Source organism: Juglans microcarpa x Juglans regia, chromosome 2S, assembly GCF_004785595.1.
Source record: "Juglans microcarpa x Juglans regia isolate MS1-56 chromosome 2S, Jm3101_v1.0, whole genome shotgun sequence".
Classification (NCBI taxonomy): domain Eukaryota; kingdom Viridiplantae; phylum Streptophyta; class Magnoliopsida; order Fagales; family Juglandaceae; genus Juglans; species Juglans microcarpa x Juglans regia.
Window position 1 is genome coordinate 30,652,579 of NC_054597.1, and position 17,426 is coordinate 30,670,004.

The window sequence follows — 17,426 nt, forward strand, 5'->3', positions numbered from 1 at the left end:
GTATTTTTTATAATTAAAAAATTTGATTCGATTTATTATTATTAAATATAAAATGTGATAAAAATGAATTAATTAGTTAATATTAATTACAATATTAATTATTAAGTTAATTATAATATAATTATTATTAATTTAATATTTAATAAATGTGATAAATATTAATTTAATTTAATTAAAATATAATTATTATTAATATTAAATTGATAGAATTATAAAATGTAATATAAATAAATTAAATTAATAATTAATATAAATAAATTAAATAAAAAAATTATTAAATTAATAATATTTTATTATTATATAAAAAAATAATTAATTAATTTAACGTGGACATTAATTTTAAATAGAATAGACAGATAAGAAAAAATATGATATTCACTAAATTTTGAACATGAATTTGGCAGGACGATCTAAGCTCCCTTTATCCGAATTTCATTCATCGCCCTGGTCGAGGACTGAGCTCGGTTCATTACAGAAAATCTCCCAAACATGAACAACGGCGAGTGTCTCCAATAATATCTCGGGATGAAACCCTAGTCACAAAGCGAAATTCCTCCACGCCTTGCTCAGATCCCCCATCTGTTGTGAGGCTTCATTCATCCCAATTTCCTTTTCTTTTCCATTGTTTCTAATCATTCGAGGTTTTTCTTTTTTAATTTGATTTTGTTTTCAGATGCAAAACCAATTTCTTTCGACTCTAATAATTACCTCTTGATAATTTGCAGAGTCGAAATTTTTTCTTTCCCTTCTGCCCTTAATTTTCTAGGGTTTTCCTCCATTTCCATTTTCTGTTATTCTTGAAGATTTTGGGAGGCAATTCAAAATGGACGGGAACAAAGATGACGCTTTAAAGTGCTTGAGAATCGGGAAAGAAGCGTTGGAGGGTGGGGATCGAACACGAGCCCTCAAATTCGTCACCAAAGCCCGCCGTCTAGATCCCTCGCTACCCGTGGACGATCTCCTGTCGGCGATAGAGAAAGACTCCAATGGAACCGCCGATCGACCGGCCCAAGACTCTGATGGCCCCGTTAATGGCCCATCCGAACCGGCGCCACCTCCATCGAGGTCGTCCGATCAGCCCTCTCTCCGCCATCGGGTTCCATCGGCAGGGCCGTCTTCGTCTTCAGCATCTTCATCAGCCTCGTTCACGGAAGAGCAAATCGCAATGGTGAGACAGATCAAGATGAAGAAGGACTACTACGATATTCTGGGGCTTGAGAGGACTAGTACAGTTGAAGATGTTCGAAAGTCCTACAGGAAACTCTCTTTGAAGGTCCACCCAGATAAGAACAAGGCCCCTGGTGCCGAGGAAGCCTTTAAGGCAGTGTCGAAGGCGTTTCAGTGTCTGAGCAACGAGGAAAGTAGGCGCAAGTATGATATTTCCGGGTCGGACGAGCCGGTTTACGAGCGGCGGGCGGCTCGGCGTGGCGCTTCGCAAGGGTACAATGGGTTTTACGATGCCGATTTTGATGCGGAGGAAATCTTTAGGAACTTCTTCTATGGAGGAATGGCTCCGGCGACAACTCAGTTTCGCGGATTTAGCTTTGGGCCAGGAATGGGGCCTACCGGGGCTGATACCGGGTCTGCTGGTGGGTTCAATGTTAGGATGCTAATTCAGTTGCTGCCGGTGCTGCTTATTCTGCTTCTCAGCTTTTTCCCATCGTCGGAGCCCATCTACGCCCTATCTCGTTCGTATCCATACGAGTACAGGTTTACTACGCAAAAGGGTGTCAATTATTATGTTAAGTCGACAAAGTTTGAGCAGGATTACCCATCGGGTACTGCGGAACGTACGGCCCTTGAAGGGAGGGTTGAGAGGGACTATTTTTCTATACTGTCGCAGAATTGTCGGCTTGAGATGCAGCGTCGCCAGTGGGGATTTATCCGTGAGACACCTCATTGTGACATGCTGCAGCGGTTTGAGTCCGTGGCTTGATTAATTGTAGCAAAGGTTATTAATTGTTCTTCCTATGTTTTGTTTTGGATTTACCGTACAATACAGGTTTTGGATCACTCTAAAGGAATATTATTTTAGCAAATGCCAAATAAGTTGTTCCTCGTCTTGCTAGCCAGAATATAAGCAGGAAAATCTGGAATATATATTTCGCTAGACATGTTTTTGTATGACGAAGTAATAATTCGATATATCTTTTTTTTATATATATATAAGAGCTAATTCTAATGTTCTACCATTAATGTTGCACGCATGTTGAGTTGTTTGATTTTGTTATTGAAAGGGGCTTTACACTTTAGTTATATTTTTACTTATCAAAAAAAGTTATACATGATTTTTTTCTTCATAAGCAAGGACCTGAACTAGGGCATGCCACATTGGCAAATTTATTTGTTGAGATGGATGAACTAGGTGTCCTTGATCTTTGCTCCTTTGATAATCATGTCCTTAATTAGATAGTTTTCAGTAGCTAAACTTGTGGGAAATTCAAAGAGAGATTCAATTGTTAAATTCTTATGAAGGAATATTTAGACTTGGAGAGTTCTGCCATGAGGCTGGTAAAAAGGTTCTGGTGAATTCAAGGGTTGTTCATGAAATTTGCGAGTAGGTTAGTATTGTTTTTTACCTTGCCTTCCCATGACCGTGCTTTGGCAAGTTTAACAGCTGCATGATTTGACAGAGATTCTAAGATGTGCTTTACTTTCAAGGTGAGTTGGGCGATCTAGTCCAACTTTGAAAGGTTAGAGGGGTTTGTTAATAGGCATGATGGTTATAATAATGCAGTTCCTAAACCTGCTATAGTTGGTAGTTAATTTTGGTTGAATTTGAGAACATTGTGGATCCCAAAATCGGGCTTCACTGATTGTAATGGTATGGATATTTCAAGTCCTAGATAAGCTCTTAAAATATATTAGGGGTGGGCAACAGTGCATGCATATACCATAGCTTTATAAGTTCAAGATGGATTCTTCATTTCTGAATTATAATGGCAGCTACTATAATGGCAGATCTATAATCTCTGCCATTAGATGAGACATTAAAATTATATTAGCTATAAGATGAGCATAGGCTTTCTAAAAGATAGGTTACAGACCATCCTTGTGCCCGTCTTCGGGTTTAGTTTCCTGCTACCAATGCATATGAAAGCATATGGTTTATGGAATCAGTCGCTGAAGCTGCCATAGATGTGTGATTGTTACCCTTTGGTTTACCCTTTGGGGTTCTTCTCGTGTATTTTATTTTCTGTTTTGATGAATATCTTTTAAATTTGCTTTATTATGATCAGTTCCTAAAAGAAAGAAATTTTGTTTAGAGTCGTATGTTTTTCTTTTGCAGATCGGTACTGATTTAGCATTGCTTATTTAAGGAATGCATGGAGACTAGATTCTGCAGAAGGGATGAAGGGTTATAGTTGTGGCATTCCACTTGCACGTTTAAGCTCGTATATCTAATACCACAGAATTATGGTTTATTTCGCATGCACAATTTTGTATACTTTGTCTTCAACCATGTCTTTAAATGCTTGCTGCAGTATTCAAGAATGGATGCTAACTTTGAAACATTACCCGCTTTAAAGGTTATATACTATGCTGAATATCGTATTCTTTATAGGACTCTTTCTCTCTCTCTCACACACATTATAATCTCTTAATGAGTTCAAGATGGATTCTTCATGCCATCTACCACAGCTTTATAAGTTCAAGATGGATTCTTCATATCTTAACCATAATGGCAGAACGATATGCTCTACCATTAGCTGAGATATTAAAAATACATTGTAGCTACAAGATGAGCATAGGCTTTCTAAGGCTCCGTTTGGATTCAGAGATGAGATGAGTTGAGATGATTTATAAATAATAGTAAGATTGTTGAGATGAGTTGAGATAAGATGGTTTATAAAAATTTTATGTTTAGATTGAAAGTGAGATTAGATGATTTTAACTTTTTAGAAATGAGATAGATGTGAGTCTCACAAATTATTGCATAGTATTTGTAATGTTTTTGTTTTATTTATAAATATATTTATAAATAAGTAATAAATTACCTACCTAATTTTTATTTTTTATAATATATTTCATAATAATATTATAAGATGACAATATTTTTTTCTAATCAAATTATTTTGTAAAATATCAAATAAAAATTTAATTATTTCCAAAATCGTTAAATAATTATTTTTTATATATATAAAATAATTTTTTATAAATAAATTGTGAGCTTTTGACTGTTTCGATTATTATTAATGATAATAAATTAGATGAAACATCATTAACAAATCACTTTATTTTATAATTTTATTATTATAAAAATTATGTATGGACCAATCATTTATTAAAATAAATTTACATACAAACCTTATAAAATTAGTGACACTAATTTGTAAAGAAATTTGCTACGAACTTTCCTGTATATGTAAATAAGTAATCTATCATGACACCCATGCTAAAATCAAATTTTTAGTGTGATATATCATCAAAATTTTAAAACAAATCTTACATAAATCACAAATAAATTCAAAATTTACTTACAAATTTGTAATAAGTTTGAATAAGCTAACTACACCCTTACAATCCCAATATTTGTCATATACATGTTAATCACCACCCATGTCTTCCCACATGGCAATGGCATTGTCATCCCTAATTGTAGCCATAGCTCGGGTTAATTCCACAATCATGTCAAAATGACGTGCTGAAGATGTGGCATCACCAACCGCACGACCACTTGGACAAAGCTACACGATTCTCCAACACTCGAACAACCAATTGTTCGGCATTGTCATTCTAATAAAATTGTGTAACATACAACATGCAGTGATCAAGAGCCATTGCCTCCCAACTGAATACGCAAGCATGAGTCTTAAAATTCTAAACTGTGATTTCAAGACCCCAAATATACGTTCTATTACGTTACGAATGGTTGAATGACGATGATTAGAATAATCATTATACCCTCTAAATCTCCGCTGACCTTGACGGTCACTTCTATGATATCTTTCTTTGGGATAGGGGGCATAAATCTCCAAGTACATGGGAACGCCAAACTGACTAGATAATAATAATCTGTTACCCATTACCAACAAAAAAAACAGTTACTTACCAACCATTCTCAAAGATGTAACAAAATACATATAGAGACAAATAATTTAATAACAAAAACAATTAAATAATATTAAATGTTTACCATCCAGAGGCCACGGAAATTGGTTGCGGGCCTGACTCAATGCATCGATGAATATGCATGCATCATGCGCAGTTCCCTCTCAACCAGTGTACAGAAATGTGAACTTTATATCTAAGTCATACACACACAAGACGTTTTGGGCAACTCACCCATGCCGGTTGCGAAATGTCTCATGTACCTCTTCAGGTACAATGGCGTCAATCATGGTCCTATCAATCGCACCAATGCATCGCTGCAAACGAAGAACCCATCTTATTATGCTTGTGTATGTTCAAATAATTAATTTAAGCAAAACTACTGCATAATCAGAATTATAATTTATTATGTACGATAAAGTACTTACCTATATCACTCCACCAACATCCTAAAAGCCAGTCATTGATAAACTATCTATTTTATGAGTCAAAATCAACCACTTTCCAATGCCAAAAGATATCTTGTATCCTTTGTCTTATAGCCTCCTAGATGATTTCCTAGACAGCTGAACCTACCAATACATTCTCCTAGATGATTTATGATTGTCTTTATACAGAGAAATGCACATGGTTCTACTGCTTTGATAATATATATCATCATCTTGCTACATGAAAAAAGTCATTATTTCACAATTGATGTTCTGATCGAACTTCTTGTGAGTTGACATATATATGTAAATTTATGTAATGATAGTGTATTATGGATGCTTCAGGTAGCTAAGATGGCACAAGTTGCTCCTACTGATATGCTTTAGAAAAGATGGAGCTTCTTTTGTCAAATAGTTAAATATATTCGTCAATTAGAACCAAGACACTCAACCACACAAGATGAGTTTGAAATAATTTTTTCAGAGAGAACATGGATGTCAACTAGTGCTTGAATTCTAGTAGTAGAAGGGTGCGTGAATGTCCAAACCTACTTCCACTGGTCATGAACAGAGGGGTGCTCAAGATGGATACTTATTTTCTAACTTAAATATGATGAACCTTCAAACATTATATACAATAACTTGGCATGGCAGTCAGATCTAATATCAATTAGCAAGTCATACAAAAAAATAAAGAACTACTCAAACAATGACCACCTAAGGCCACCAGCAGTAAGTAATAAAAACTTTAAACTTGCTAAAAGGGAAAAAATGTAATATCAATTAACAAGTAGGCATGGCAGTCAGATCTATAATATCAATTAGCAAGTCATACAAAATGAAGAAACTACTCAAACAATGACCACCTAAGGCCACCGGCAGTAAGTAAAAAAACTTAAACTTGCTAAAAGGAAAAAAAAATGTAAAACATGGAGTGCAATCTACAACATGATATTTGTTTTCTTCAGCCAGTCTAACCATGATATTTTTAGGGCATCACATGAAAATAGAGTTTCTGCAACCTATGATTTTCGACTATACTTTGTTTCTATTAATTCCATGAAACACAATGATCAGCAAATGCACGCGTGAAAACAAATACACAACATTAATGCAAATAGAAAACATTCACATACAGAGAAGGCGAGCGTCCTTGGAGCCGTCGCGGTCACAGTATGAGACCAACGGCCTCTGTGTTGTGAAATGCTATGCAAAACACACACACCAGTGATGGCAAATAAAGTAAAAGTAACACAATCAAGAACACGACGTACAATATACGTAATTTGGCAAATTGCCTACGTCCACAGAACTGCAAAAATCTTATTAACCAAAAGTGATTACAATCACTCAATCTCAACTCATACTCTCTAGGGCTTTTTGCTCTCTCACACAATATACACTCACAAGACAGTTGTTCTCTCTCAAAATATGCTTGAGTTCGTCCAACACAAGTCTAATATGATATATTTATAGTAAGTGGCGCTGGAAACCTAATTTGGCAAAAAACTGCGTATTTCGCTCGAGCGCTACTCGAGCGAACAACCAAATGAACATTGGCTCGAGCGGAATGTCGAGCGAACAGTAGGGTTTGTGCCTCGCTCGAGCGAAGTGTCGAGCGGTAGTCGAGCGAACTCTCGGACTTGATATTCGCTCGAGCGGTATGTCGAGCTACGTCGAGCGAACTTGGCTTGAGCCAACGGTCGAGCCAATTTTCAACAAACACTTTTTCAACTCCAAAACCAGTCTCCACATATGCTCCAACACTCTATGCTTATATCTGGGGATTGGGCTATAGTAAAGGTGCTAGGGAATTTGAGTGGTGGGTTTGAGGGCTTTCAGCATGATGTATTTGTAGTTGAAAGTGCCATATAAGGTGCCAAATTTGACCACTGTTTATGAGATTTTGAAAATCTCCACTCCCTACACAAGGGTTCCCTACAGACATTAACTTTAGGGCAGGGGCAGGGGAATCTCGGAATCAATTTCTACCCAAACTGAGAAGACAGAGTACTGATGCTTGGAGACAGTAGAGTATACAAAGGGACTTACCATGCACGCGTAAGCAGAGCTGGTTCAGCGATGTGAATACCTTTGCAGGACCCGTGGCCTTCCCAACCACCAAGATGAATGCTGTGTATGGTCAATTTCTAAGCGGCAATCGCAGACATCTTAGATCATGGCTATTCTTCCTTTTGGACAATTTGGACGTACGATCTCTTTGCTTTCCTCCATCCTTGGACTAGACGGGCACTATGAAGCACGTAGGGAGGTAGAGAAATTTGAGGTTTGGGTGCGGAGGGATGCGAGGTGAGGTGCGAATTTGAGGAGATCGTGAGGGGAAGGGGAAAGAAATTACCAGTCATTGGAGGTCGTCACGGTTCTCCCGTTGTCCTTTCCTCTGCAAAAGCTGAGTCTGATAAAAAAAAGTAATAGAAAGCAAAATCTAATATAAAATAAAGTAAAGGCCATTTGTCGTTAGTGAAAACAATTAAAAGAATCTCCTCGAGATTTTTTTTTTTTTTTAAGCAAGCTTGCATATTATAAATAAAAATAAAATTATTACAAACTACTAAGGAGGGTCTTTTTCACTGTTGATATATAAAATAGTAGAAGGAATAATATCTAATGGAATGCTACCAAACAAAGAGTTTGTAGCTGCCCATTGTGCAACCGAGTGCGCAAATTGATTTTGGGATCGATCAATCTTGTGAAAGCTCTAGCTTATGTGGGATTTCAAAGAGTTTGCAATATCTTCTGAAATTTATGCTATTTTCCAGATCTGTTCTTCTTTATAAATAGAAAAAATCACCAACTAAGAGTCTCCAACTAGAGAGATAAAAGGATGGTTGAGATGTTCCACCATTTTAAAAGCTAACTTTGCCGCAAGTGCCTCTGCAATTACCGAGATCGTAGTAAAATTTATCTCAGTCCAGATTTCGATGATTTCTCCTATTGAGTTTCTACTTACAGCTGAAGCCAAAGAGAAAGAATTCCTGATTGCTGCATCAAAGGAAATGCATATTTGATTTGTGAGAGGTTTTTGTCATTCCTTCTCCACTTTGGATTCAAGCTTTTCTTTCCATGCATGAAGATTTTCTTGATAAGAGAGATTTAGTTGTTGTGAAAGATTGTGAAGAGAGAGTTTCTTGTGATTATGGACTTGGTCATTTCGAAGCCTCTAGATAAAGTCTAGAATCAGACTAACAAAAACTTTGAAAGGGTGTTCTTCCTGGTAAGTAAGACCGAGTTTTTTCTGGGGGTATAAAATAAACTAGAACCAATCCTTCATTGAATTTACCGCCAGGGAAGATAGATTTAAAGGCCATCTACTACAACTCCAGAGAATTCTGGTTATGGGGCATTCGATGAATAGGTGCAGGAGAGTCTCTTCTTTTTCATCACAAAGCAGACAGTTTATGGAAGGAATGCTTGGAATGAACCTTTTAAGGCGCTCTCTTGTTTGTAAAATATCCCAAAGTATCTTCCATAAGAGGAACTCGTGTCGGTCATGGATCCTGAGTTTCAAAATTTTTCCCCATGATATATCCAGGATAGCTTCTCTGGAGCAGTTGGCGGTAATTGATGCAAGATGGTGGGCACTTTTAACTGAGAATATACTTTGGGATTTGCTTTGGAAGTAGTTGGCAGTAGTTGGTGGTAGTTGACGGTAGTTGATGCAAGATGTAGATAGAGGATTTGCTTTGATTGATGCGCTGGCCAGACCAAGCTTGATATTTATCTAGAATATTATTGATCGCCTGAATCGATCTTCTTTTTTATTTTGCAAAGATAATTAAATTATCTGCAAAAAGAAGCTGAGATATTGGGGGACTATTTCTACTGATTTTAATACCTTCTAATTTTTTCAATTCTTCTGATCTAGCCAATAGCCTTGAAAGTACCTCCGTACATAGGATGAATAGAAAGGGCGAGATGGGGTCGCCTTGCCGAAGACCCCTTTGTGCCTTGAAGAGACCTTTTGGGGATCCATTGATGAGGATAGAGAATGAAGCAGTACAAATCAGTGTTTTAAATTTCGTACCGTACCGGCCGGTACAAGTACTATACACGTTTCTTACCGGCCAAAATACCGGCCGTACCGGCCTCAATTTTGACCTGTACCGGCCTAGATTTCGGCCTGTGTTTTTTTTTTTTCATTTTTTCAAACTATAAGCATATGTTATAACCCCCAATTCAGACTAGACTATTTATAATTTATATATATATATATATATATATATTTATATATAATTTATTTTTATATAGACTATTATTTTGGAATATAATTTATATATATATAATTTATTTATCTATCAATTATCCCGAAACGTTATCCCGAAACGATATTCCGAAACGATACCGGTACCGAAATATTTCGTTCCAATACCTTGACCGATACGGCGTCCGGTACGGTATTCAAAACATTGGTAGAAATGCATTCTTTAATGAGATTTAGCCAAGTAGAGTTGAAACCCAAAGCTCCCATAATAGCATAAAGAAAATTCCATTCAATAAAGTCGAAAGCCTTTTCCATGTCTAGCTTTAAAGCTATCTAATCTTTCTACTCCTTGCGATGCTTTAGGTGATGAAACATCTCATGGGCTATTTAGAATTTTCCTTGATATTGCGACCAGGAACAAAGGCCGTTTGGAAAGGTGAAATTATGGATGGAAGGAATTTTTTCAACTAATTTGCCAAAATTTTTGTGATGATTTTATAAATGACATTTGTCAGGCTTATTGGCCAGAAATGTTGAGGGGAAACGGTGTTTACTATTTTTGGGTTGAGGGCTATGTGGGTGTGGTATATTTGTTTCAGAAGTTTCCCGCTTCTAAAGAAATTTTGAACCGCCGTGACCACATTTTTTTTTATAATATGCCAGTAATGTTTGTAGAAAAGAGTTGTCATCCCATCTGGTCCTAGTGCTTTATGATTTGGAATTTGTTTGAGACAAAAATTTCCAATTCCGAAGGCATAGCTATTAAGAGTTTATTTTCATCCTCTGAAATTTGTCTTTCGAAAAGGTTTTCTAGATGCTCCGGGAAGATAGGATTTGTAGAGGTATAAATGGATTTAAAATAATCTATGAAAGTAGATTCAATGATATCTTGATCCATTGTCCAAATACCTGGGCTTAGCTTGATTGAGTCGATCTCATTTCTTCTTCGATGGATAGTCGTGTACAGATGATAAAACTTTATGTTTAGGTCAATTGTGGCGAGCCAGTTGATTCTTGATTTTTATCGCCAAAGAGTTTCTTCATTTTTTAGTTATTCTTGAAGCTTGTAGTGGAGAAACTTCTCCCTCTGTAAGCTCCATTGGTTTGGCGGATTACTCTGGAGATTGCTTATCTCTGACTTGAGATGCAGGATGTTGGTCTGGATCTTCCCGAAGTGGATTTTATTTCAATGCTTGAATGCCTTTTTTGTTTCCTTGATTTTATTGCACAGAATAAAAGCTGAGATCCCATAGAATTGATGGTTCCATACCTCTTGAATTATAACATTGCTGAGTGGCTCTCAAGTCCAGAATTCCTCAAATTTAAAAGGAGAAATATTCTTCCTTATCTTCATAGTGTTAAGCAAGAGGGGATTATGATTAGAGGTTGAAGAAACAATGTGTTGGACTGTGGCATCTGAAAAAAATAGGTGCCAATTTGCATTGGCTATACCATGGTCCAATCGTTCTCTAATCATTGCCTTTCCCATTCAATTATTTGTCCATGTGAAAATAGGTCCCAAGAAGCCAATATCGATGAGGCCATGAGAATACATTAAACTTTGTAGGCCGCCTATGGATGAGGACGTTACTGGTCTGCCACCATATTTATCTTGTTGGCCTAATAAGTCGTTGAAGTCACCTATGCAGAGCCATGGACCATTAAAGGAACCGTGAGTTGAATCCAAATGAGTCCAGAATTTTGCTTTTTGTTGCCATTGTGCTGGGGCATAAACAAAAGTTGCTAACCAAGAATTATTGAGAGGATCAGAATAAACCAAAATAGAAATAACATTAGCATTAATATGAACCGGTTCAATATCCATACCCGGTCTCTATAATAACAAAAGGCCTCATTTTTTTCCCCGATGCAGGGACATGTACAAAAAGGTGGAAACCCAATCTATTTACAATAGTAGAGGTACTATCATTAGACACCATGGTTTCCGACAAAAAGATAATATCTGGATTAAACTTATTTATAAAATTAAACTTCTAATTGCTTTTGGGCGGGCTAGACCCCTGCAATTCCAAACCAGAGACTTCATGGAAAAGCTAGAGGCATGGTAGAGCCCGCCTCGTCAGCTTTCTTGGATTTTCTGGGTAGTGATGCCTTGGATGAAGTTCTAATGCATGGCTTTGATCTTGCAGCTTCCTTCATTATTTTAACCTTGCCAGATGATGCTCCTTTTGATTTAATAGAAAGTAACAAACTAGTTGCTTCTTTTTCCTTATCTCCAGCATTTTTGAAAATGCTGTCTGTTTATGGGTTATCAACCTCAAGTATCTTTTGCACTTTTGTTCTTGGTGGATTAGAGCCTTGGTCAGAGAGAGGTGCTGCCCTTTTGATAGGGATTAGTGAAGTTGAGTTGTCCTGAGTGCCTGCTTGAGAACCAACTTGTAGTGAAGACTCAACAAAACGTCTGTTGGGCCTTGAGTCTGCCGAGTGAGCGCTTAGTATAACTGGATGATAAGTAATAGAAGGCACAAAATTTAATTGTTTTGGTTTTGGATCCAACAAGCTTGAGGCATTGAAAGGGGACCAGACTTCCATTTTTTATTTGGGGCCATACCTTCCAGTGGGCTTTTCAAGCTCTCTGTTGTCTCTCATGGGCCCTGTAGAGAAAGATCAGTCAAAATCTGCTGTGAATTAATGCTTCCCACCAATGAGAAACCAGTCAGTTTAGTATGCATAAAGACTTCCACATTTGTCTTCAACCAACTGGAGACCCATTCTTCAGTGTTTATAGAGGGATAAAGGATAAAATTCTTCGAGTCCGTCCCCGTGAGGTTACTGCAGAGGACTGTTGAGAGATTGATTGAGAACCCTGTGTCTCTTGAGTGATTGATGGAGCGAAGTTTGGTGGAGGAGAGTTAACACCTGGAGTGAATGAGAGAGTTTCAGTTGTTGGAGGGCCATTTATTACAGTTAGAGGGCTACTGTAGACTATAGTCGACGGGGCCATCCTCACCATCCAATCCAGAGGGCGTTCACAAGCTGGAACACCGCTGTGAACGTCACTCAAGACGCCGTTGTGATGGCCACCAAGAACGCCGCTGCAAGGGCTGGGAACATCTTTGGAGACATCAGTTTTGGCTCGGATTCCTTCTGCCTTGTCGAAATCTGGGAGGTGAGTTGATTTTTCGTTGGGTTTTCTGCTAGATTGCCTTTAGAAATTCCACTGAATTTGCTGCTTGCATCTGCATGAGATTTGAAATGATACTCATTTAGGTTTTTGTTGGAAATAAGCTCATAGGGAGAATTAACTCTAATCGGAGGTTTGAATGAGTAATCTTTGTGAAAGGTCCGATAATCAGCTTGTTGAAAACCCAGTTTTTTCCCAATTTCCCTTTAACGAACGAATTTCCTCTTACAGAGAGGTCTTCTTCTGTTATAACAGCTTTTCATTTCCCCTTTAAGTCATCTGTTGTTGGTTCGTTTAAAAGAAACATTGGTAGAATAAGGGTTGACGAACCAAAGCCCCTATTTTCCAGCATTTCAATGTCTGGAAGGTTCCCTCTTTCTTGAGTCCTTTCTTCTTCTGGAGAAAAAATCTATGGAGATTCTAAGGACACTTTCTTGACCTCGATGAATAGGATTAACTGACATGAAAATAGAGGATTCTGCACGTAGCCAAGGCCCAAATGGCATTTGTTTTGTGTTAGACTTTAGAGAATTGCAGAAAATTTGAGAGTGCCCGATCCTTCCACAGGCATAACAAAAATCAGAAAGACGTTTGTATTTAAACGAGACCCATGTGTTAAAATTATTTTATCTTGGTTCCCATAGTCCTTGCTTAAGAGGTTTGGTGATGTCTAAATCCACATTTATTCTGATAAATTTCTTACAAGCTAATCCAAAAAGAGGATCAACATCCACACCTAGGAAAGTTCCTAGTGCCTTCCCTATTTTGTAAGGATTTTTCTCTGTCATATAGTTTCTGGTAAGCCTATGGATTTGAATATGGAATGGTGATGTGTTGAGACGAATCTCTTTCCATGTAGTTTCTGCAGGACAGTTTTTGAGGATGAGGAGATGCTCTTGAAGTTCTAAGGGATTTGGTTTATAATTCTCTTTTTGTCAGCATCATTTTGAAAAGTAAAGAGGAAGGTGTTTACATCAAGATCTTCAATGTGGAACTTACTAAGGAAGCTCCATGTGGCTCTGAAGGAAGCATGTAGGGAGATTCTGTTCAGCGAATGAGTTGCAACTATTCTACCTATGAGAGCTAATTCAGGGTCACCATTAGCAGGTTCATTTTCAGGGGATAGATTTAAACCTTCCCAAGAGAGAGCTTCTATTTGGTGAATCAATTGCTCCATATCCATAAAGGGAGAGACAAGAAACTATGAGAATGTGTAAAAAGTTGTCGAGGATCACAACTGAGAGAGGCAGAGAGAACTCTAGGAGAGAGAGCGGGTTTTGAAATACTATATATGTTTAGTTGACTAGCTAGCTCGCCTGTCCTTCCACAATCACTTAGCAAATCCCAAAAATGAAAAATGCATCTCATAGAATTGGATAGGAGTAATAATGTATATATTCGTGTGTAATTGTCGTACAGTTATTTTGAAAAAAAATAAAATTTATTATTAAAAAAATTAATTTTTTTTATGTGGATCTTATATTTATTTATTTTTTTCAAAATGATTATACGGCGTTTGCACACTCACGATTACAATTATTATTTTTCATTGGATAAATGTGTATTTGGATTAGAGCATTCTCATTGAGTTCTCCATAAATTCTCCATAATTTAACTAAAAATCACATTCTATAAAAGTTTTTCCTAAATTTTATTCATATTTTAAAAACCTTTTACATCTCATTCCCTATCTCTATTCTATTAAATAATATTTCTCTATTCTTTTTTTATTACTTTTTTCTCTCACTTCAATTTACAATCTTAACTACTAACTTTTTTGTCTTATTATTTTCTTTTCAAATATCACATTCCACAGATTCCATAACCACAAACTCCACCAAATTCTCCTCAAAATCAATAACCCCACAAATTCCATAACCACAAACTCTACCAAATTCTCCTCAAAACCAAAAACCCACAAAACGGTTGGAAAACAATGAGAGAAATAGATTAAAATAAATAAATCTGCGTGATAGCATCATCAAATTCTCGGCAGCCAAACAGTCAACACAGCCAACCACATTCACATACAGAAACCCACCGTAGAGTATCCTCAAAAAGCCACAATCGCAAACCACGAACAATCGATCAACAAAATTGGTTGGACAGCAACGAGAGAAACATATTCTAAAAAAAAAAAATTCATGTGAAATTGATCATCACTTTTGTAACACCCCGTATTTTAGTGTATTTTTACTGAATGATTATTTTTTATTGTTCAAAAATTTATCCTCTTATTTTAAAATTGGTTGGATTTTTAGTAAGTTTATTTCTATGATTTTAATTTGGTGAAAATTATTTTTATGTGCTTTCCAAATATTTATTTATTGTTATGCATTTAAATTGCTTTTAATATTTAAATTAATTACTGTGGGATTTAATTATTTCAATTTGACTTTACCATTACGTTTAAATTATTTTATTGAACTTATGGTTTTAAAATCATCTCCGTTGGATCATTTTTGTGACCCAAGTTATGAGGATTGGACCTCATTTCTTTTCCCTCCATTTTTCTTTCCTCTCATTTTCTTTTCTTTCTTTTCTTTTTTCTTCATTATTTTCCTTCTCTCCCGCGCACGACCCAACCTCTCCCTCTCTCCCGTGCTTCCGTCGGCTTCAACGCCAGCGCCGCCATGAGCCAGCGGTGGCCTTCACCGCCCACCCCATTGTGTTCACCTGCCGCCGGCGACCTTACCCCACCAACCCCACCTCCATTCGCGCCGCCGTTAACCACCACCAGCTCTTCAAAGCCGCAGGCCACTTTCACGCCAGCGCCGCCGTGAGCCAGCGGTGGCCTTCACCGCCCACCCCATTGTGTTCCCCTGCCGCCGGCGACCTCACCCCACCAACCTCACCTCCATTCGCGCCGCTGTTAACCACCAGTAGCCCTTCAAGCCGCGGCGTCACTTTCGTTCCAGCGCCGCCGTCGCGCCACCTTCGGCCACCATCTTCACACCACTTCATCCCCAACCTCTTGGCAACCCATTGGACCCAACCCCAGCTCCGATCCGCCACCGGTGAAGCTCCACCATCTACATTTTCGATTTGGGTATTTTGGTCTTCTACCGCCCATTCCGCCGCCACCCACGGCAAACCACCACCACCATTGGCTTCACCGACCTCCCTAGGCCCTACCCTATCAATCTTGGGTCTTCGTTTGCCTCTGTTTGAAAGTTGGTATTTGTGACCCACGGCCACAGTGTATTTTACACTGTGGTGTTGCTCAAACGTCGCCTTTTTCAACTTCGTGATCCTTCAGAAATTGTTATATTGCACTGTAAGTATTTTCCTTAAAGAACTTTCGTGATTTAAATATATTTTTGCACTAACACATATTATCTATGAATTGGTTTGTTTTGCCGGACTGAGTCCGAGGAGTTTCGGGGGTCGGATGGATTGTGGAAGGAGTTGTTGTGTGTTTGTTTACATTGTGAATTGTGGTTGTTGGTTGTTGGTTATGGCTTGTTCATGTACATCGCATATTGCACGCATGATCATGTTTGTAAAGAAAACTGGGTTTTCGCATGATTGCATATATGTTCATGTGTTTATTGAAAATTGGATTCTCATGTGAGTAAAAGGAAAAGAGACTGTAGGGATGGTGGTAAGCAGGGACGGTGGTAGAGTCCCGCCTACAGTGCTCTGTTAAGTATTCATTGTGTGTAAAGGAACTGTAGGGATGGTGATAAGCAGGGATGGTAGTAGAGTCCCGCCTGCGATTCCCGCCTACGGTGCACACGATAGGGATGGTGGTAAGCAGGGATGGTGGTTGTGTCCCACCTGTGATTCCCGCCTACGGTGCACGCGGTAGGGATGGTGGTAAGCAGGGACGGTGGTAGAGTCCAGCCTGCGATTCCCGCCTACAGTGTCCGATAAATGGGTTGCTTGTGTGAATCATTTTCTGGGAAAATGACAAACTATATTTTTGGGCCAAAATGGGATTTTTGGCGTGTGTTGGAAATAATCATTTTTCAGGGAAAAATGGTATTTTATGACTAAATGTATTTTGTCATATTGTTGGTAGCATTAATGTATTTTTATCCCGAGAGTTGTTTGGTTTATACTTACTTGTGGTACCATTTTATGGTATCGCAGATTTTGATGCAGATGATGATGACGAGCCTTAGCTTGGCTCCGTTGGTGGAGTGATCTAGGATTGCTCCTGTTTAGTGAGTTATGTTTTTATCAATTTATATATTACCTTTGTAATATATTTGAGATAACTGTATAACTTTTAAACATAAATTATTTTGGATACCTGTATTTAAATTTCTGGTACTTAGTTGACTTATTTATATTATCCGCTGGGACTTTTATTGTGCACATTTGCATGTTACACACACACTTAAGCACATTTCGTTGGGATGCGTGACTGTGTTGTCACCATCCTGACGTCACGATTCCCTTGTTTTTGTAAGTGGGAGTCGGGGCGTCACAACTTTCTCGGCAGCCAAACAGTGAACACAGCCAAAAACCCAACGCAGATCATCCTTAAAAATCCACAATGCCAAGCCTAAATGAATGTTTAGATCAAGAAAAACAGTTGGTTTCGCAATGAAAGAAACAGAGTAATTAAAAA

At 37.8% G+C, this 17,426-nt stretch overlaps 2 protein-coding genes across 4 annotated transcripts in view; both read left to right on the forward strand.

Annotated features, from left to right (window-relative positions):
• The first annotated feature begins 443 nt into the window (after positions 1 to 443).
• On the forward strand, positions 444 to 3,565 carry LOC121251994 (chaperone protein dnaJ 49-like). Of its 3 annotated transcripts, none has more exons than XM_041151435.1 (3): positions 444 to 584; positions 804 to 1,951; positions 3,290 to 3,565. In XM_041151435.1, exon 2 carries the CDS (start codon positions 824 to 826, stop codon positions 1,934 to 1,936), a length of 1,113 nt encoding a protein of 370 aa, XP_041007369.1. In that variant the 5' UTR covers positions 444 to 584; positions 804 to 823; the 3' UTR covers positions 1,937 to 1,951; positions 3,290 to 3,565. The 3 variants fall into 3 exon arrangements, with proteins under 3 accessions (XP_041007369.1, XP_041007367.1, XP_041007368.1); XM_041151433.1 differs by having other exon boundaries at positions 446 to 584; positions 726 to 1,951; XM_041151434.1 differs by having other exon boundaries at positions 447 to 584; positions 767 to 1,951.
• The window catches only part of LOC121251995 (chaperone protein dnaJ 49-like), a 36,125-nt gene continuing 19,179 nt past the window's right edge, over positions 481 to 17,426 (forward strand). The window contains exon 1 of the mRNA XM_041151437.1: positions 481 to 584. The gene's annotated coding sequence lies outside the window, so the exon portion shown is untranslated. The remainder of the gene's footprint in view (positions 585 to 17,426) is intronic.

Excerpts from the sequence above, each read along its gene's own strand:
- LOC121251994 (XM_041151435.1), top strand. The coding sequence starts at position 824 with ATGGACGGGAACAAAGATGACGCTTTAAAGTGCTTGAGAATCGGGAAA.